This window comes from Trachurus japonicus, chromosome 1 (assembly GCF_045865225.1).
Source record: "Trachurus japonicus isolate A0001 chromosome 1, Traja_1.0".
In the NCBI taxonomy this organism is placed as follows: domain Eukaryota; kingdom Metazoa; phylum Chordata; class Actinopteri; order Carangiformes; family Carangidae; genus Trachurus; species Trachurus japonicus.
The window spans coordinates 3,481,389-3,502,670 of NC_140907.1; the positions used below are offsets into that span (position 1 = coordinate 3,481,389).

The following is a 21,282-nucleotide window of genomic DNA, read 5'->3' on the forward strand; positions in this document are numbered from 1 at the left end:
AAAACTAAATCAACTCGAGCCGCCTCTTTCCAAGGAGAAACGTAAGCAGGAACACACCCCCTGAGGACACCTGGCATTATTTTTTTTATGTCTTTTACTGAAAATTATCTTCTGAACAGCCTGTACCAGCTCACCTGTCTGTGTATATTTGGACTGTATCTCTGTGTGTGTGTGTTATTTGTCACCTGTATCATCATCGCTCCACGCTGTGTGTAACTTCAGGCGTCAGTCCGAGTCCGGGCTCATTATTGGTTATCTGTCAGCTCCACTTTGCAGCCTGCAGTGATGCTGAACTTCTCTGTAAAACCCTGTGGGAGATAAACACCATCAATACTGTGAGATTTAACTGTCCCAAGGCGCATAATATATTCAAATACCTCTCCACTGTGTTGCTTCTGTAATCTTCTATTTTTCTTTGAGTTTTTTTTTCTTTTTCTGTCATGGAGTTGCTTCACCCACTTTGATTTCTTTTCTTTTTTTTCTTTAAAAAAAAAAAAAAAAGTACTCTACCAGGCCTCTTTCCATGCCCTCTCTTGCCTTTCTTTTTTCCTTATCCTGGTATTTCAACAGTCGTGATAGATTTTTTTTTTATTCTCTCCTCCCCATCAGTCTTTTGATGGGGGACATAATAATCCCTCAGTCGTCTGCTTCTCTGTAAGGAAACGTCACTGCACCGTTGATATCCAACAAGCATTATTTAGCTTTTCATGGTAAAATGACTTATCTTTTCTCCCACGTGACAGTGAGAGGGTTTCATTTGAAGGTCAGTGCATAATAACACTCTTAGTGACTGGTTTTTATATTTCATCAGTCCTGGGTGTGCGGTAAACATTTTTGAAGGGATTTGTTACATTCACTGAATAGTAATAATTTGAGTAGGATTTAAATATGGGTTTGAGCCGGGATTAAAGGGGCCCTCCAGCATTTTTACATGTCAAAGTTAATTATAAATCACGGGTCTATCCAGATATGTGTCAACAGATATATAAACTCATCTGTCAGTGGACTCAGATGATATTTGGTCATCAGAGGATGAATGCTGCTGTTTGCACTGACCATATACTGTAAAAACAATGGACGTAGCACCCGTGACGTCACCCATTGGTTTGGGGGAGTCTGTTTTGTGCCTCTACTACGGCATTTGAACTGCGCCATCTTGGATTTTAGTGGGAGTCTACTTTCCATATTTGGAGAGGTGCGGCGGTTTGCCGGCCGAGAACCCGCCCACTGAACTCGAAGCAACCAATTAACAGCTGGTAACTGTCTGCGAACCTGTCACTCAACGTAACCACGCCCCCATTTTATGAAGCCTAAACACTACAACACTAAAACGGTTGTAGTACAAAAAAAAATCACGGAGGTGGAAACTATCGGTAGAGACCAAAAAACTAAAATGTACCAGGCTGTAAATATGTTTTTTTTAAGCTGTAAAGTCGGCTACTTTAAAGCAGAAGTAAGCGATCCGGTCATTTTGGCTAATGCTGCGTTCCAGGCAGGCTTTTGAAACCGTAAATTACAGCTTCAAGTCACGACTTACGACTTTGTAGCGTTCCAGGCAACCCACTCGTGTTTTTCCGACCTGTTTTACCTGTGAAAGTCACTATAACGGCCACTCGTAACTTCCGACCCGTGAACTCGTACCAGATCGAACTGGTACGACTTCACAGGTCGGAAAAACACGAGTTACGGGTTGCCTTGAACGCACCATAACGTCTTGTCAGCCGATGGAGTTAGCAGCCCCCGCTCTCGTCATGGATCTATTGGTCCTCGTCCCTACGTCACCACATTCACGTGCATCCCTTGGCTGCACACACAGCCCTTCATGCTGTTCTCTCTCCTCATTGGATAAAAATTGTAGGATACGAGAAAAGTTTTCTCCTCGGCTCAGAGCAGAGCAGAGGGACTGAGAGACCCGTGTTTCAGACCAAACACTCTATGTAAGTGATTGCTGTCGGAAGATATAACTATTTAAGACTTATATTAACACAAAAATATCGCTTACTTCTGCTTTAACATGGGGGTCAATGGAGCGTTGCTCACTTCCTGGTTCCAGCCCCCAGTGGCCGCCGGAGAACTGCAGCTTTTTGAACACGGAAGTGGTCTTCACTTGTAGAACCCACCACTCCCCCCTTGGCACTGACCTGTGTCATCTTTCTTTTCACCTGTCTTCTGAAATACAGACACACATTGTGCTACATACATTTATGGATCCCAAACAATAAAGGAAAACATCAAATGATTTTTGCTCTAATGAATCCATGAGGTTGACCTTTGTGACTTTGTGAAATCATCATGAAATTTGCGAAAGACCTACCCCCAGTTATCCCCCTTGACCGGGAACCTCATTTTCTTCACAAAGAAACTCTTGAACTGGAAGAAGAAAGTCTTGCTGAGCTAGAGAAGCCCTTCAAAGCATCAAAGACATGACTTTGGGATGTTTTTGACATCCGGACTGCATGAAGCATTGATTTAGTGATGACCATTGTTTCTTTGATCCTTGATGTCTATCCAAAAGAATTGTACATCACAAAGAGTCGAAACGCAAGTAGAACGACGAAATGTTCTCAAATAAAGAATTAAATATAGCCCATACGCCAAAAAGCTTCACACTTAGACTCTTGATGATTTCCCAAAAGCATTATGTCAAAAACAAAAACTTAAAACAGAAGTTTCTGACTGGAGATATTTAAGTTTATCCCATAAACCAGCCTGCGCAACTCTCTGCCTCCATCCATATATATGGAGATATTCAAATGATTTTTCTCCCCTAATCACGGCCTTGCTGCTTGCATTTTTTGAAAAATGAGTGAGTCATCCATTAACTCTGCTCAACCAGCTCAAGGACGTGGAGCTGACATGGTATTGATCCGCAGGTATTACTTCTTCCTACCGAGCCAAGGTGAGACCATCCATCAGTATCAGCATCAGCATCAGCATCAGCAGATATGCACACACACACACACGCACACATACGCACACACACACACACACACACACACACACACACACACACACACACACACACACACACACACACACACACACACACACACACACACACACACGTTTGGCTATCTTTGTGAGGACACTCATTGACATAATGTTTTTCCTATAGCCCCTTACCCTAACCTTAACCATCCAAAACAAATGCCTAACCTTAACCATTATTCGTAACCTAACTTAAACCTAATTATAATAACAGTTATTATAAAGTCTTAACCCTCAAACAGCCTTTGGAAGGAGTCTGAAAAAGTGAGGACAGGTCAAAATATCCTCACTTTCCCACTGGTCCTCACATGTATACTGTAGCTGTACAAGTACACACACACACGCACATCTGCCTGTCTGTTGCATGTCTGCCACTCCCTCTCTTGCTTCATCACTCCTCTCTCTCTCTCTCTCTCTCTCTCTCTCTCCCTCCTTGTCACAGCTGGGACAGATGCAGATGTTACAGCTGATGTTGAAACAACCAGCTCCGGTCCGTGTGTGTCAGTCACCTTCCCATTTGATCTGAACCTGACCCCGCAGGAAGTCCCTCAGACTCAGAGACCGGGTCTGTGGACGCGGGCGCGCGCTGATGCTGAACGGGACACAGGAGAGACGCACGAGGAGAGACGCGCGCTCCGCTCCGCTCCGCTCGGACTCTCCTCCCTCCGCTCCTCATACTGATGCTGCTCGCACAGAAAGTGACATGCGAACGGGAATGAGGGCGCAGGAGTCGTAGAGGAGCTGCTGCTGCACGCACAGACACAGATCCTGGTGAGAAGTGAGTGAAGATGAAGTCCAGGAGTCAGGAGCAGAGTTTGTCAGACTCCAGAGAGCTGGACAGGTCCTACGACCCTCTGACAGGTAGGTGGAGGCTCCTGCTGTCTGCTGACCTGGCTTCACTTGATTGATGAAAGTTGTGTTGGCTTTTCCAGCCTGTCTGTTGTTCTGCTGTTGGCTGGTTGATCAGAGAATGAGTTGACTGGAGGAGGTTTATAAGACACCACAGTCCTGTTTCAGACAAGGAGACAAGCTCACATCTCCCTGCTGTGGATACATAAGAATTTAAATGGCAGGGATAATGAAGTGGAGGTCTGATAACAGTCATATTCACTCAGTGTCAGTGTGTGTGTATGTGTGTATGTGTGTGTTTCTGAGTTTCTGTCTCAGCCTGTAAACTGGTTTAAAGAGGAATATGTGCAAACAGACCCTCATCCTGCCAGGTTAGACTTATCAGCTTCAGGAGGTGGAAGTAAAAGGTTAAATATATACAGAAGAAACTCAGTAAGATGAGTTTAATGGGATAGAGCGGGGAGAACATAAAGCTACATAAGACTGCATGTTTAAATGACAATAACCTGAGATGGGACTGACCATTAATAAACTGATGGTTAAATAATATCGAAAGTGTTTTTCTCTAGTCTGGATGTGATCCCAGGGCAGCCCAGATTTGGACAAATTAATTGTTTAAATAGTTTACGATGTTCTGCTTTTTTGTGATAGAAAATTGAATATTTTGGGGTGAACTTGAACTTGGGCTCTTAAAACTATCACTTTTTATTGAACTGATTGATTGTAAAATTGTTTAAAAACTTGATGAATAATGAAAATCACTAGTAGCTGCAGCTCAAAATAGCACATTAATAGCTTTGGTGATGATTGTATATGTGTTTTCATCATCATTTCTCAGCCTTAATCCTAAAATAAATGTTGGCTATGTTTGTTTTCATCCAACCAGTCCTACAAATGCAAGTGACCCAAATGAACTAATGAATGACCTTTAAAGCTGATGTGTTTGACGACTATGAGACAAAAACTCATGGCTCATCCCTCTGCTGTTATCAACATGGGGAGAGATCAAATAAATGCAGGAATAGGCCTGAAGAGATGAGGAGAGAAAACCAGAAGAGGGAGCGTCTCGCTCATCTTTTGTCATCTAAAATTATACCTGTCACAGTGTGTTGATAGTTAAGTTAGATCAGGGAGGCTCACAGTGTTTCTGCTTTTTATTTTCCTCTTGAGTGCTCTGCCTCTTTAGTAGGCTACATACACACAAACACTCTTTAATTTTTTATCATCTTTGTGACAACTTCTAGAAATAGCCCTTTCTTTTAAAAGAACTATGTATATAAATACCCCCTTTAATATGTTATGTTTATGCTGTGGATGGATGGACAGATGAAATGTTATTTAATGGCTGATAGTTGCTGCTGGCACCGGTGTGGTGCCCGTTCAGCAGCAGGTTAAACAAACAGTGAACAGGTGCACGGCGCACACAGAGGCTTTAGGGGACGTTCAAGAGACGAAAACAAAGCTTTTATTAAAGAGTGAAGCACAGCGGAGGGGTGCTGCTCCACAACCACAGGCGTAACACTGACTGACTCCAGCCTGTTCAGGTCTAATGTGTCTGTCAAACAAACATGAACTGTTATGTCACACATGCTGATGAAGCCGATGACTGACGCTTGTGAGTAAAGTTTGTTCAAATTGAATGAAAGGCTTTTTCGGCGGCTGTATCTGAAACGTTTAAACTAAAGGCTGTGTGTGTGTTTTTCTATATGTTCAGCAGCTCGCCTGTTTACACCTGTGTTCATACATTATAGATGCTGGATCACTGCCAAGTCATCACATTCTACACTACAGTTCACACGTTACAATGAGTCTGACTGACTGCTGCACTGGTCATGCAGTAGGTATAAGTACAGTTTTGAGGTGTCCTACATTTCACTTGTGTATTTATTTATTTTTCTCGCTCATTTGTAAGCTGTAGTTGATTTCTTTTCTTTTTTTTAAGATTTTATATATTTTTTAAAAAGTTTGTCACAGTTCAAATATTGGAGTTGTTGAGTTCCACAAAACAATGTTTTTGTGTCCTCTTCTCACTCCCTTTCATCTCCATAAATGTACAAATGATCCAATATCTCAACAAAAATCAAAGATTAGATAAAAAGTCCAAAAACAGAAAACCGGCCTCACTTTCCCCCTCCCCTTTAACATATCACAACCCCCCACATTGATCTGTGTCCCTGTAAATACAACTGTACATAAAATAGGTCAAAGTAGCTGCACCTCTAGCAAGAGCAACACATTGATGCTTCAGTATCAATGATGTCACATGTTGGTCAGTGAGAAGGACCAAACCAGTATATTTATTTTATACTTCAACTATTTTCTGATAAAGCTTAAACACTTTTATTTAAATGGAACTTGTCTGTGATGGTTTTTACCTAAAATGAAGGAGCAATTAGCAGCTTTTAGATAAATGTGTTATCAATTATTAATGTGTTATTTGAACTTATTTGCTGCCTTGTCAAGAAGATTGATAGCTACAGTAGCCTACTTCCATTTTCATGGTGAATTTGAAACTATAGCCTACTTTGCCATTGTCCCAGGTCGTCATGTAAATGAGAACTGGTTCTCAATTGACTTACCTATGGTTACATAAAATAAAGGTTAAATAAAGAAATTTTAGTAAGTAAGTAAGTATCACAAGCAGACAGTTAGCTTAGCTTAGCATAAGGACGTCAAGCAAACAGCATCTCCAGCCTCTATGCTTCGCTAACAGGTGTCCAACTTTCAACACGGAAGCAAATTTCATGTGTTTATTTCCAGAATTATTTGTGTAAGACTATTGGTTTTACGAATTTGGAGTTCATCACTGAGATGCAACTCTTGTTACAAGTAGGCGTCATACATTCACCATCTTACAAAGAAGCAGGCATTAGTAAGAGTGCAAAGGTATTAGTTAACACGCTCTTGCAGAAACTTCCATCTCAGAATCACATATGTGATGTTATTGGATTACAGCTCGGCCTGTGCATACATTATATATGCATGTGTATTCATTATGTATGTAGGCTATAGGCATTACTTTAATGTTGCAGCTGGTAAAGTTGAGGCTATACTATACATTTTTTATATGATGTCGAGCGGCTTAATCTATAAAATTGCAAAAAAAAAAAAAAGTCAATAAAATGAAAATTTGTAAAAATAGCTACAACATTGCCCTCTGCACTCAAGTCAATGTAGGCCTACTTTCCACCACTGTTCACAATTTATTCATGATTTTGCTGTCAGACTGAATGTTACACATGATGTTACAGTCAGCATCCACCACAGGAGAGATCATAACACCTTCATATGTTTAAAGTGACAGTTGTATTCAGTGCTCCCTAAATCCATCATAACATCATGGTGAGAACATGAATATTACATTTATGTAATATATTTGTATATCTTATTTCAAAATAAAATCCAGTCAAACCTAAGTAGGTTTCATGTTGTAGGTGCCAAATGAAAATGGTCTTGTATTAAAATCAGTGTTGTGTAACAAAAACCAAAGCTGATCCTGCGTAACTCACGAGCTGACGTCTGTCTCTGTGCGAGGACGCCAGAGGTGAAAGACGCTGATGTAAACCTGTCCCACAGTCAGAGTGTGATGTCAGCAAGATGAAGAGGAGTGTGTGATGTGAAATATTTGTGTGTGTGTCCATGGTTGTATAAAATGGACATCTATAATCTGACCCACGTCCTTCTGAAGGATTAGGATAAGTACAGAGGCTTGTTTCCATGAGCGACATTAATTTACAAACATTCATTTAGCGCTGCATGGCCCTCCCTCTGTAAGCTGCCATGACCTCCCAGAGTAAACACAAAACCCTGCCAGTCACACACAGAGGGTGAACCAGGTCACAGTATAACAAACAGCACCATTTTAAACATCTTTACAGTTTTACTTCCCAATTATTTTATGACTGATTAATCTCTTGTGACAAATTGGAAAGAAACAAAGATTTATTTCATCACTTATATAATCTTTTTATTTCAAGATGTGGGTTGGGAGGCGTTTGTCAGAAGATCGCTGTACTTTCTCTGTAAATCTTCGGGAATTGTTGAGAGATTTGTCTTAAAATTTAAACATTACAGTAGGTTAAAAAAATAATAATGAAAGACACTTGTTATTGAAAATATATGAGTTGCTGCCACTTTGTAAGATTTCATTTCGTCCTCTGTGATTCGTTATATCCTCCAGGTCGATATTTTCAAGTGCTTCAACTTTTTCTCAGCCCATTGATTCGCACACTTCACACTCTGAGCTCTGAAATGATCAAATATCTCGATTGCCCTCCGAAAACAACCGACATGGTGCTGAAGAGGTTTGTTCTTAGTGAATAATTATATACATAAGCCTGTTTCAATGGCTTGCAGTCATCCTGTTTCTCCATATGAGTTTCCTCCAGTGGCCCCCTGCACAGTTTACCTCTTTAAACATGGCTGTAACAGCAGGGACCGGCCTATTGATCGGCCTCTGAGGGCTGCATTTGTTCCCATTGATTCACACAGAGGAGTGAGGACAGGCTGCTGGGGGGAGTCTCAGCAGATCCTGAGTCAGTCTCATTCATCAACACCTCATCACAACCCCTGCAGATGTGCACTGTTCATTTCATGCTGCTGGACAGTTAAAATATGTATTTTCCACTCATGTTATTGCTTAGTTCATCTGGAAACAGGAAATACACGTTGAGAGTTTAATTAAATAATCACATCTCTTGTCCTCACTCTTTAATATGGCGAGCAGTGTGAACTAAATCCTGACACGCTGAGAGTCGGCAGCCTGTGTTTCTCCACCCGGTCCTGCTGGTGTGTCTGATCTTATGTAATACCTCGGCCCAGCTAGACGTCTATAAGCTGCTCTCTCTCTCTCTGTCCCTCCAAGAACAACCTCTCTGTCTGTTTTTTGATGGATTTCTGTGGGAACAAGTGTCATCAAACAGCTGCTCTTAGAAAACACGTCAGTGAAGTATCTGTGATCAGTGCCCTGCGCCGTCGAGTCTAAAAGTGACAGCCAGAGAGAAGGAAAACAGCTGGTAGGATTTAGTTCTCCTCTCTATCTCTCTGAAAAGTGGTTCTCCTGTTACTTTTTTTTTTTTTAAATACAGTTTTATTCCCTGGCAACAAAAGGCTGAGGTGTGTTGTTTTTGCCTGTGAGATCACTAGAAAGCTTTGTTTGCTTTTCCATGGTTGTGCAGCTGCTGTTTGATAGTAGATGGTTTGATTGACATGCAGTCGATATACACTGACAAATACACCCAGAAACCTACAGGTGTCACCCTGGGACTTTGCTCTGAGCAGATCTTTAAGATTTTTAAGAATGAGAGTCACTAGTCAGTTCAAGTTTTCTATTCTTGTGTATAGATGCTGTACACACACCTTCAGCAAATAGGAATTTAATTTTCTCAATGATATAACTCCATGATATAATATAAGGCCTAATATTTTAACTAATTGCTGTTGATATGCCCATGACCAAAGCATTTCATCCCTGTCTAGTACAAGTCTAATGTACAGTTGTGAATGCACCTGTAGCAGTCATCATTATTGTTTAAGGGGAAACACTGCAGGTGAATGGTGGGTAGGGGACCTTACCTAACATATCACCGTGAAACTTCCCAAGTTTATCACTTACATTAAGACAAATATTTTTTGTATTACAAGTTTCGTAAATGTGAATGAGGCAATATCTGATGAAATATGCACTACTTTGCTTGTTTTATTTTGTTGACATATTAGAGTCAGAAGTTTTTACAGAGGGGATTTTGGATATCTCTTTTTATCACTCTGTAAATGAGAAAATACTGTCACCAGCCCTAAAAAAAAAATCTAATTTCGCCATGTTTTTAGGAACAAAACATACAAACATAAATCAGGCTGTGAATGATATATCAACAATCCCCTCTGTAAAAAACCTTCAGAACAGGAATAAAACTGGAAGGTTTGGTGTCTCTAAGTGCTGCTGAAGTGAAGATTTCTAGCTTAGAGTCTGAGGAAAAACTCATTTTTTGCCTTTACTGTAAAATTCCATAGATTGTTAATGCAAATCGTACTTTTACGATTGGTTGCAGATACAGAGGAAACAACAATTTTTGGAGCCTACATCATTGTTCAGGAGAGAGAGAGCTTCACAATGATACCTGACATGACATGGGTCAGACAACAGGCACAGTAGCTATGTTAACTGTTGGTGAATTTAGGAGAAATCTACCAACAAAAGAGACAAAATGAAGTAAAATAACCACCTTAATGTGGATTTTCTACCATTTCTTTCAACTTTTCTGAAAGAATACATGTTCCGGAAGAAAAATAACCCAAAATTGATCAGTGCATGAAAAACCAGTGTTTTTGCCTGTAGTGTCTTGCCTTAAATTAGATGAATGTCACATTCTCATTCGGTGACTAGCAGTGTTGTTATCACATCCATGATTGTAGCTGTGAGATATTTTAGCTTCCAGTGGCTGTGAGTGTGTTACCTCGTTTCTGCTACTCTTTGGATTGTCTTGGAAGTCCAGGACAGGGTCATGGGGGTTTCTATCTGCAGAGCAGTAACAGTTGAAGTAAATCATCACTCCTGTTAAATCTTCCAACAGTTTTCTCCACCTGACCGCCCACTGTGGTCTCTTTTCAGTTGCTTCCTGTCTGTTTGTCTGTTTATCTTCTCTCTAAACTGGAGACCTCGCACAGTTGAGTGTACTGTGTCTGTAGTTCAACACTGTCCTCTGGTGGAAGGACAGATGCATGGACATCTGGAAAAGCTCCTCCAGCTGGGAAAAGCAGGATTACATGCTCCCTTCTGAAGAAACAGCTGCTGTACATGCATTCTCGGCCTTCCCTCCCTTCCTATGAACCAGTCTGCCATCCAGTCCTCCCATTAAGCTGGCCTGCTCTCCCTGCCTCCCTGGCCTACCAGAAGCTCTCTTCTTCAGCTGTCGTAAACATTTCCATGTTTCCTATGCACATTCTCTGTTATAAACTGTTTTTTTGGTCTGTAACAACATCTATTGCACGTCTGCCCGTCCTGGGTGAGGGACCCCCCCTCGGTTTCCTATGGAGTTTTTCCTCAGTGGATGTGAGGGTCTAAGGGCAGAGGATGTTGTTATGATGCTATGTGAAGCCCTTTGAGACAAACTGTTGTAAAAACGGGCTATACAAATAAAATTGCCTTGCCTAGCTGAAAGACAATACGAGTAAAGACATACAGTACAAACTGTATTGAATAAAGCAACAAAACAATAAAGACCTAACTCAAAAATGTGAGTAATGTTTGGAGCCAGAAGGGCGTAAGTCCACTTACGCCCTTCTGGCCCTGAAAAATACATCTAAATACATGTCGGACCCACATGTTTGTTCAGAGCCAGAAGGGCGTAAGTGTAGTTGTTGCCCTTAAACAGCATTGAAAATGGCTGAGAAAACTGCAGACATGGAACTGTCTGAGGCAGAAAAGATTTTGATGAATATTATGAAACAAACTGATGAATCCTATATTAAAGAAGTTAAAGATGAGTCCGAGTTGTTTTTGAATGTATGCCGTCACAAGAGTGATGACAGTAAGACAGAATCATGCCTTGAGAGCCTTACTGGGGTCATCCCTATGTTCCCCGGCTCCTATAGCTGCTTTGTGTGTGACTGGGCAACATAGAACCCTTTCATAGAAAAAGGGTCCTATGTTCCCCGCTTTTCCCCAAAAAGACCAGGGCAACATGCCATTTTTTGTCCCATACTTGCAGTGGAGTTGTGACTTTGCAGATTTTTGCCTATTTTTGAGTGAGAGGTTGAGTTGTGACTTTGAGTGAGAAGTGTAATTGTCCCATTGGTTGGGTTTAGGCAATGAAGAAAGGAGTTGGTTAAGTTTAGTACAGTAAAAAGACCAGGTAGAGGCTAGACAGGCCAGATAGATAGATAGAGTCCAGATAAGTAGAGAGAGTCCATCGACCAGCAACAGCGGGGCACATAGGACACTTTTAAAATAATTAATGAATGAGTTACATGACAATTAATTACTTATTCAAGTGTTAATTATTCAATCAGTTCAATGCATTGTTCAGCAGATACGCCCAATATGTATAGAAGACTTGGAAATGTTTGGTGCCAAAAAGGCGTATGTGACGTTTTTGACATATTTTTTTTATTTTAAAATGTTTAAGAACATGTTCATTGTGTTAATATGTCATAAGTTTATTACATAAATACTCATTCATATGTCTATGGCTGCAATGTTGTGGTTTAAGGTTAATGAATACAGTTGATTGAAGTCTGGTCAAAATTTTGTTTTGCCTCTCCTGTAAAGTTTGTCAAATGTCACTTACGCCCTTTTGGTTCTAAGCCCTATTGTGCTATGTTCTCTGTCCTCCTGCATTTCAACTTCTTTGGGGGAGCTGGTTTGCATGCATGCGGCTAGAAATCGCCTATGTCACAAAAGCTAAATCTAAGTCCTATTCAATCACCGGCCGGTCTCTGTTGAGTATCAGAACAAAACCCAAAGAGGAGCGGAACAGACAAGGATGAAGAGGAGGTTTGTCTCTTACTGTTACAGCTGTGTGTTTATCGTCTGCTGGAGCTGTTACATGCTTCTGTCTTACTGCAGACTGTAAACCAGCATAAGATCATGACACATGGAGCAAGTTATCAGCTGCAGTGTCCAGAGAACAAAACTCTGCATTCAAGATGTAAGAGCAGAGGACACAGTCCTGAAACACAGCGGGTGTGGACCAGAGAGGACATTACTGTCCTTTATTTTACTCCAGACCATGGAGAACTATGATTGTGTTTGTTTGTTAATGAGTGCTTCTTTCTCAGCTCAGCAGAAACTCATATGGTTTGAATCATATCAACAACTACTGGAAAGATTCCCATGAATTTTAGTGGAGAAATTGATGTGGACACACCCACAGAAAACACTCAGCATTCCCACCACATCTCAATTCAAGTCAAGTTTATTTCATTTAGAAACAAACAGTCTTTGCACCGAAGTGTTTCACAAACAAAATCTAAAAGAGGCTCCTTGTCTTGAACTGATTAATTTTTAAATCCTGTGGTCTAACAACAAATTAAACTAAATGAATCTCCTCAAGAGGCCGGCTGGTTAAATGCAGAAACACTTAAACATTTATTTCCACAGTGAAACATAATAATCTCAGACATTTCAATGACTGCTTGTCCTCTGTGTCTCAGCTCAGCCTCGTCCTGTCATGTTGTGTCACTAAGCTCTCCCTCTGATCTGATGGGTCAGGTTCAAAACCGGGTCAGCAAACAAAAATTTGTGTGCGCCAAGCTGACTCTGACAAGTGATTCAAAGTATTTGAGCGGAGTTTGGCTCATGTTTGACATGGTGTCCACTATTTGGGCCACTCTGTGCACCACTAATCTCTGCTGTGATTGGTTGTTTCCAGGCAATCCTCCAGCCAAACCCAGTAAAAAGACCATAAAGCAGCGCTTCCTCAAACTGCTGCCCTGCTGTCGCTCTGGCTCCAGCGCTTCAACCAATCAAGGTGTCAGGACACACACACACACACACATTCTCCTCATGTGAACTGAACGTTAGATCCTTGAACACATTGACTTCATTTTTGACACTTTTTTTTGCACTTACCCTTTATGTCAGGGACTCACTGTGTCACGTCTCTGTCCCTCCGTACAGGAAGTGTAACAGACGACGGTGAACTGTCAACAGTGTGTTACAGACCGGAGGGGATCGACCGCCTGGTGCAGCAGACCAACTTCAACAAGAAAGAGCTGCAGGTCCTTTACCGAGGATTCAAAAGTGTCAGTCAACACTTTCAATCAATAACTGATTCTTGTGTAACCATTTGTATCTGAATACTGGTGTGTGTGTGTGTGTGTGTGTGTGTGTGTGTGTGTGTGTGTGTGTGGATATATATTTTAGTTTCATTGTTCTTAAAAGAGCTGAAACAATTAATAACCAATTATTAAATTAATCGTCAACTATTTTGATAATCGAATAATCAGTTCGAGTCGTTTTTTAAGAAAAAAAGTCAAAATTCTCTGATTTCAGCTTCTTAAATGTGAATATTTCTGGTTTCTTTGTTCCTTTATGACAATAAACTGAGTAGCTCCTTGGTTTGTGGACAAAACAAGACATTTGAAGATGTCATCTTGTGGTTTGAGAAACACTGATTGACATTTTTCAACATTTTTGTAACATTTTATTGACCCAACAACTAATCGATTAATGGATAATGAAAATAATCGTTAGTTGCTGCCCATAATAGTTCTTAACATGACATTGTTTTGTTTTGCACAGGAGTGTCCCAGCGGTGCGGTGAATGAGGAGACGTTTAAAAACATCTACTCCCAGTTCTTCCCTCAGGGAGGTCAGTCACATACTCACTTCCTTTCTTCTCCCCAACATTTATTTTTTCCCAACAATTCTCAAGCTGGTGTCAAACCAGTTGAAGCAAGATCCCACATCTCCCACCTTCAGTGGAGAGATACAGAGATGCAGTGAGTCACCACATAGGTTGATGGATTGCAGGGTTTTATTCCACTGCAACACAAACCCTTTTCAGTTCATACTCATCGACATAAAATTTGCAGCTTGTTAAATTATGTTCATGCACAATTTTCAGAGTTTCCAGAGTTCTTGAGAAAACGTGTTGGCTTTAGTTGTTTGAACTTTTTGTGTTGAGTTTCATACAGTTTTTCGTGATATAATGAATGCACATATATATATTTTTTTACAATTACAAATCCATAAAGTCCCAAACATGAATTTGTCCAAACAGATTGTGTTTTCTCCTCCTTTCAGATTCAAGTATGTATGCACACTTCCTGTTTGAAGCCTTTGACACCCAAAACAACGGGGCGGTCAACTTTGAGGTGAGAAGCACACTCCCATCACAGTCAGTGACACATAATCATCCAGTCAGGAACCCTAATGTAGCACAAGGCTCCAACAGATCCTGTTTGTATCACTTTAAATGTGCGTATCCTACAGCTCTTTTTCATCAGATTGGTTATAATGCTGATGTTCATCACTACAGTACCAGAGCTTCAACTCAAGGTCTACTTGCATTACTATGACCAAGAACTAATTCAATGAAAAGCACTGTTGTATATAGAGGCATTTTGTTATGGAATACTCTTCATTTAAATATTAGGACTATTCCCAGTAAAAAAGCATTTAAGAAACATGTAAAGTCACTTTTTAGACTTAAGAGATAATCTTTCATGTTATCATTTGAAGAACTTTCTTTTTCTTTCTTTCCTTTCCTCAATAAACAATAAAACAATAAACAATGTCCCTCTCCCTGCTCTAGGACTTTGTCATCAGTCTGTCCATCATCTTGAGAGGCTCCATCACTGATAAACTCAACTGGGCCTTCAACCTGTATGATATCAACAAGGACGGCTGCATCACCAGAGAGGTGCTCACACCACACGCTTCCTGCTTGTGTCAACTTCCCTGTCTTATGTTGTTAGCTCATGTTTTTAGTAACAGTTCCATCAGTAACATCCCAAGGGATTTATTTTGATCAACAAAAATAAATAAATAAATAGAACCACCAAAAAAAAACCAGTTACACATCCCTCTAAAAGCAGGGCTGCGTGGCTGATCGAAAGGGTCAGGGCTGAAGCTACAAGCTTATAGATGCCCTAACCTTTACACCATACATGTAAATATATACAGTACCTTTACATAAACAAACAAGCATACATGCCATCTACACACATATACACACACACCTACATGTGCATACTCAGCAAATACCAAGCAAAAAATAGACATTTAACATTTGTCAAATCATTCCTACCTACATTTAAATCATTCCCCACCTTCAAGACTGTATCTTTCCAAAATGAACATTTTTAACTTATTTTTAAATTGCACCAGATTTTTACTTTTTTTGATCTCATCAGTTAACCTGTTCCACAGCTTCACCCCACAGACAGATACACACATGCTTTTCAGAGTAGTGTTAACAATTGGTTGTTTAAAATTCCATCTCCATCCCCCTTCTCTATCACTAAAGTTTTTTTGTATATGGCCAGGAAGTAATTTATAATGTGCCTTATACAGAATTTGTGCGGTTTTGAATTCTACTAGATACTAGAAATTTCAGCGTCTGTGATTTTATTGCATTGCATTGGTGTGATCATAATAACCTGCTTTGTTCACTATTCTTATTGCTCTCTTTTGCATATTGTATAATGGCTGTAGGTTGCTTCTGTAGGTGTTTCCCCATACTTCAACACAGTACTGTCACTGTGACCTCAAGTTTTAATCAGAACCCACAAACTCGTATGTTAATCATGATGCAGTTCAACGCAAATGATTAAATTATGAAATGGTAACATTTGACATCTAAATGGTCAAAGTCAAAGCCTCGTCATCACATCATGAATTTTGAAATTTGAAATTGTATATTAGAGCATACTGTAGCCCCTTGAGATTATTCATCTAATCTTTCTGGTGGATGAACAAAAAAGGCTCACGCACATCCAGAGTGTAACCAGGTGCTGAGTCCAGGGAGGTGAACAACAAAAAGAAGAAGAGGACTCGCCACATTGTAGATGCTCCCAAAGTTTACACATTAACATTTTTGGTCCTGAACACAGACACACAGAGGCACAAATACAATCCATGAGACACACAACACATTTAAAGCTGGTAATAGCAGAGGAAGAGGAGATTGTGACCATATTTTCTGCAGCCTGGTTTGTTCTCAGAGCTGTAGTAATGAGCTCTTTTTGTCCTGTTGTCCAGGAGATGACAGACATTATGAACTCCATCTATGACATGATGGGGAAATACACCTACCCCAGCATGAAGGACAGCGCTCCCAAGGATCATGTTGACAGCTTCTTCCAGGTGAAACTCACAAATGAGCAAACCAGTGCTCTGCACATCTCTCAGCTCCACACACAAAGGGATTCATAGAATTTACTAAGAAACAAGAGATGATCCATGCACACACATTATCACACATTTCAATATTTTGCAACTAACATTTGCTTTAGTCACTAGAACAAAAGAGTAATATTTCAGATGCAGGTTCCCAAATGCTTTGTATCTCCTATAGCTGTCAGTAAAGAAACATGAGAGTAAACAATGTAGGATTCAAAACACATAAGAACCAGCTTTATAAATGTCTTTGACGTTTCCCTTTGAAACATCAGTTCCTTGTTTGTTGCATTTTTGCAGAAAATGGACAGGAACAATGACGGAGTGGTCACCATCGAGGAGTTCCTGGAGACATGCCAAAAGGTCACTGGAAACATTTGAGTTCTACATTTAACCATGTAATTAAACCCTCCTGTTGTCCTTCTGAGTCAAACTGACCCAATCTGTTCACTTCCTCCATCCTTCCTTCTTTCCTTCCTTCTTTCCACAATCCTTTGGCTTTTTCCCTTGCTTCTTTCCTTCCTTCCCTTCGTCCTTACTTCTTCTTCCTTCCTCTTTTGATCCAGTTGACCGTCTGTTCCCTCCCTCCATCTTTCTTTCCTTCCCTTTTCCCTTCCTTCTTTCCACAATCCCTTTTGCCTCCCTCCCTTCCTTCCCTTCGTCCTTCTTTTTTGACCCAATCTGTTCCCTACCTCCATCTATCTTTCCTTCCTTTTTCCCCTTCCTTCTTTCCTCCCATCGTTCCCTTTGTCCTTCCTTCCTTCTTTCCCTTCGTCCTTCCTTCCTTCTACCCCTTTATCCTTCCTTCTTTCCCTTTGTCCTTCCTTCCTAACTTCCTTCCTTCCTTGACCCAGGAGGACAGCAGGAGGGTTAATGGAAACACTTCCATCACACCATCCACAGCTTTTGAAATTATTCTCAATTTGTTCCTTTTTGTTCCTGGTGTCCAGGATGAAAACATCATGCAGTCCATGCACATGTTTGATAATGTGATCTAAGGCCTGTTGGACTGAGGCAGCAGATGATGTCCAGCCTGCTTGGAGCTTCTCTGTGGTGCAGTTCTTCAGCCCCCGGACAGAGTGGGAGGTGTTTGTCAGCCAACAGAGCAGTGACCCGAGGATCAATAACTACCCCAACCAGCTTCTCTTATTGTGTCAGTGAAGGGGCTGGACAGAAAGACTCGACTGTCATGTGGAAAGGAGTTTTAGATATATTTATTTTTTATGTATATACGTATCATAAGTGAAGGTGGTGTTTTAATATTATGACTGATTAATAACAGTAAGAACAGATGCAGAAAGAAAGACAAGCAAAAGCAGTTTGAACACCCTTCTTCACTTATACAAATGATTATTTCTCTGTTGCATGGACGACACACATGAGAGACTGAATGAGCAGACACATGAAAACAAATGGAATAATAGAGAATCACACACTTTCTGTACTCACAGTTACACTACGATAAGAGCGACTCATTATGGGAACTCTACATTTTAGCAATAATGTTAAAGTTATCTTCTCCTCTGTGTTCTTATGGAGCTAACCTCACATTTACTATATCAGTCTATATTGTGTCTGCATGATGTGTCTGTTTTGACTGGCCATTGAAATGTTTCAAGTGTGACTATATTTTCTATATGGTAACAATTATGATGAAATTGAATAAAACCACACAGTTGCTATGCAAATATGCACAATTAATATGTATTTGACCACTACATTGTCTGCATTTTATAGCTTCTTTTGGATTATGATGAGCATCGCTGAGGGTTAGGCTACTGGACATCAGAGCTGCAGTGGGACAGGTGGATTTTCCCCCCTTATTTTTCTCTCCATCATGGTTTTTGTGACTAATTTATACTAATTAGAGCAGCACAAACAATCTCCTCAAACAGCTTCAAACATGCCAGCTACTTGTCACAGCCTTATGTTTGGTTGATCTGCTGCCAACATTTGGAGGATGAGTATAAATAATGTCAGATCTTTAAATCATTAGAATGCAGAGATCCAGCAGCACGGCCACAGAGGCAGCGTGAAGAGGGACGAGCTGAGGAGGAAACAGGAAAGAGAGAGAAAGAAAAAAAAAATTCTCTTTTTGACAGCAGAAAAACAACAATACAAAGGGCACTCTTAAAGGGATAGTTCACCCAAAATTCAAATTTCACTCATTATCTACTCACCCTCATGTTGACTAAGAGCTGTGAGAATTTTCAGAGTCCTCCGTGCCTTCTCTGAGTTACGGGGGGGTCCGCGCAGCAGTATTTGTCCATATAATGGTTGTCAATGGATACCAACTTTCTTCGTCCAAAAAGACACACCAAAAAACATCCAAATACCTCCATACTGCTCGTCTGTAATGTCCCTCTTGTATTGAAGCCCTGACATGAGAAACTGTTCCGCCGGACACAGGAAGAGCAGTGAACCGAGACACTGGGAGCTTCCGCTACAAACAAGCTTAAAACACATATTTATTTAATTTCTTTCAGAACAATTTCTCATGTTGGGGCTTCAATACAAGAGGGGCATTACAGACAAGCAGTATGGAGGTATTTGGATGTTTTTTGGTGTGTCTTTTTGGACGAAAAAAGTTGGTATCCATTGACAACCATTATGGACAAATACTGCTGCGCGGACCCCCCCCGTAACTCAGAGAAGGAACGGAGGACTCTGAAAATTCTCACAGCTCTTAGTTGACATGAGGGTAATAATGAAATTTGAATTTTGGGTGAACTATCCCTTTAACAATCATCAGATGGCTAGTGAGCAACAGGTAGACACTATAGCTGGCTAGCTGCAGGTAACAGGTCTGAAAACTGGAGACAGAAAGAGACGGAGCCTCCACAGCTGTCTGAGGGGATGAGCGGTGAAGACAGAAAACAGCATCAGAGGAAACCACAAAGCTTCAGTTGATAACATCTTAGGAGACTCTGGTGGCAGTGCATACCATGAAGGCTTTTGGTTCGACTCTGAACCATGGCTCTTTACTGCATGTCGTCCCCTCTTTCTCCCTCCCTGACTTTCCTGTCTCTCGACTGTCAGTAAAGGCAAACAATGCCCCCAAATTAACTTAGAATTTATACTGTATCTGAATTAATCCATTATTTATTTATTTAAAAGGACCCCCATTAGCTGATGCCAATGGCACAAGCTAGTCTTCCTGGGGTCCGAAGTACCACATTATTTGCCAGTTCAGGATGAAAGACTCTAAATCTAAACAGAGAGGTGCTCTCTCTTTATATTTAGAGTGTCCACCCGTCTGAAAATAAATTCTACTGATATTAAAGCAGAAGTAAGCGATCCGGTCGTTTCAGCTAACTTCTTGTCAGCCGATGGAGTTAGCAGTCCCCGTCGTCCCTACGTCACCACATTCACGCGCATCCCTTGGCTGCACACACAGAGAGGACCGCCCCTTTATGCCGTTCTCTCTCCTCATTGGAAAAAGGTTGTAGGATACAAGGAAAGTTTTCTCCTCGGCTTACAGCAGAGCAGTGACTGACAGACCCGTGTTTCGGACCAAACACTCTATATAAGTGATTGCTGTCGGAAGATAGAACTATTTAAGACTTATATTAACACAAACATTCAGCTTACTTCTGCTTTAATTACAGTTACATGTTTATTACACTAGGTTTCACTTTACCAAGCATTAGCAACATGGAACCATAATTTTCACAGATGAAACTAACAATTTATTTCCGTGGTCAAAATTCAAAGGCGCCACATCCAGCTGTGTCCAGATGTTGTAGCTGCTTCAGAGAGAAACTGAATGTAAACCAACCACATCACAGCTACAGTATGAGGCCAATTACTTTTCTTGTGGATATACAGTATACTGTATGTGGGATTTAAAAATAATGTGAACTGTTCACTCACAGAAAGAAGCATTTGATCCTTGTGTGAATGAATCTGACTATGCTACAGCAAAGAGAGCTGGATGGTACACAGACCACAAGTCTTGGTGAACATCATTATAATTATGGGATATACACAGTATTTCTCAAACATCAAACATAAAAGAATAAATCTGTCTCTTGTTTCTAGCCCATTACCAGACACTCCCACTGCTGTGCACAAGCCGACAACATACAAAAAAAATAAAAAGGTAAATGTTGTTAAATATTGTGAAATGAATTATATAGTATATGCAGGGTTACAGAGGCAGATGTACATGTGTTTCTTTGCCAGTAAAAACTAAACAATAAGGCCTGTGAGAGAAGTATGTGTATGGAAAACAGCCACAAGTCTGAAACAGTCCTGTGATGCAGCTGTTGCAGTAGTATGTGAATTCTGAGATGAACAGACAGAAACAGACTGAAGACTTGCAAAAGAAAATATCATGTGTCACGTGTGACAACAGAGAAGACACATCCTGCCAGAGAAGTGGATTTTTACAAAGCTTTAAAACACACAGGTCAATAAACACAGACACCATAATACGTTTAATATATCCTTTATCTTTATTAAACAAAATTTCAGTAAAAACTCTTTTTAAGTAGAAAGACAAATTTCCCTGTCAGTAGTTTGCTCCAGCTGTAGGGCCGTCCCCAACTACGTCATGTGTTGACCAATGATTAGGTCTGTAAAACTTTACCCTCACTGTT

General features: G+C 40.6%; 1 protein-coding gene across 1 annotated transcript; it reads left to right on the top strand.

Annotated features, from left to right (window-relative positions):
- Positions 1–3,426: 3,426 nt before the first annotated feature.
- LOC146991185 (A-type potassium channel modulatory protein KCNIP2-like) lies at positions 3,427–18,366 on the top strand. Its single transcript, XM_085789871.1, has 9 exons — positions 3,427–3,849; positions 13,209–13,307; positions 13,457–13,581; positions 14,081–14,150; positions 14,585–14,655; positions 15,096–15,203; positions 16,544–16,648; positions 16,982–17,044; positions 17,632–18,366. Exons 1-9 carry the CDS (start codon positions 3,777–3,779, stop codon positions 17,677–17,679), a joined length of 762 nt encoding a protein of 253 aa, XP_085645997.1. The 5' UTR covers positions 3,427–3,776; the 3' UTR covers positions 17,680–18,366.
- Positions 18,367–21,282: the final 2,916 nt, after the last annotated feature.

Bases quoted from the DNA above. Each gene is read 5' to 3' on its own strand.
- LOC146991185 (XM_085789871.1), top strand. From the start codon at position 3,777: ATGAAGTCCAGGAGTCAGGAGCAGAGTTTGTCAGACTCCAGAGAGCTG. The intron at 13,582-14,080 runs GTCAGTCAACAC...TGTTTTGCACAG, and splicing joins TTTACCGAGGATTCAAAAGT to GAGTGTCCCAGCGGTGCGGT. The intron at 15,204-16,543 runs GTGCTCACACCA...CCTGTTGTCCAG, and splicing joins ACGGCTGCATCACCAGAGAG to GAGATGACAGACATTATGAA.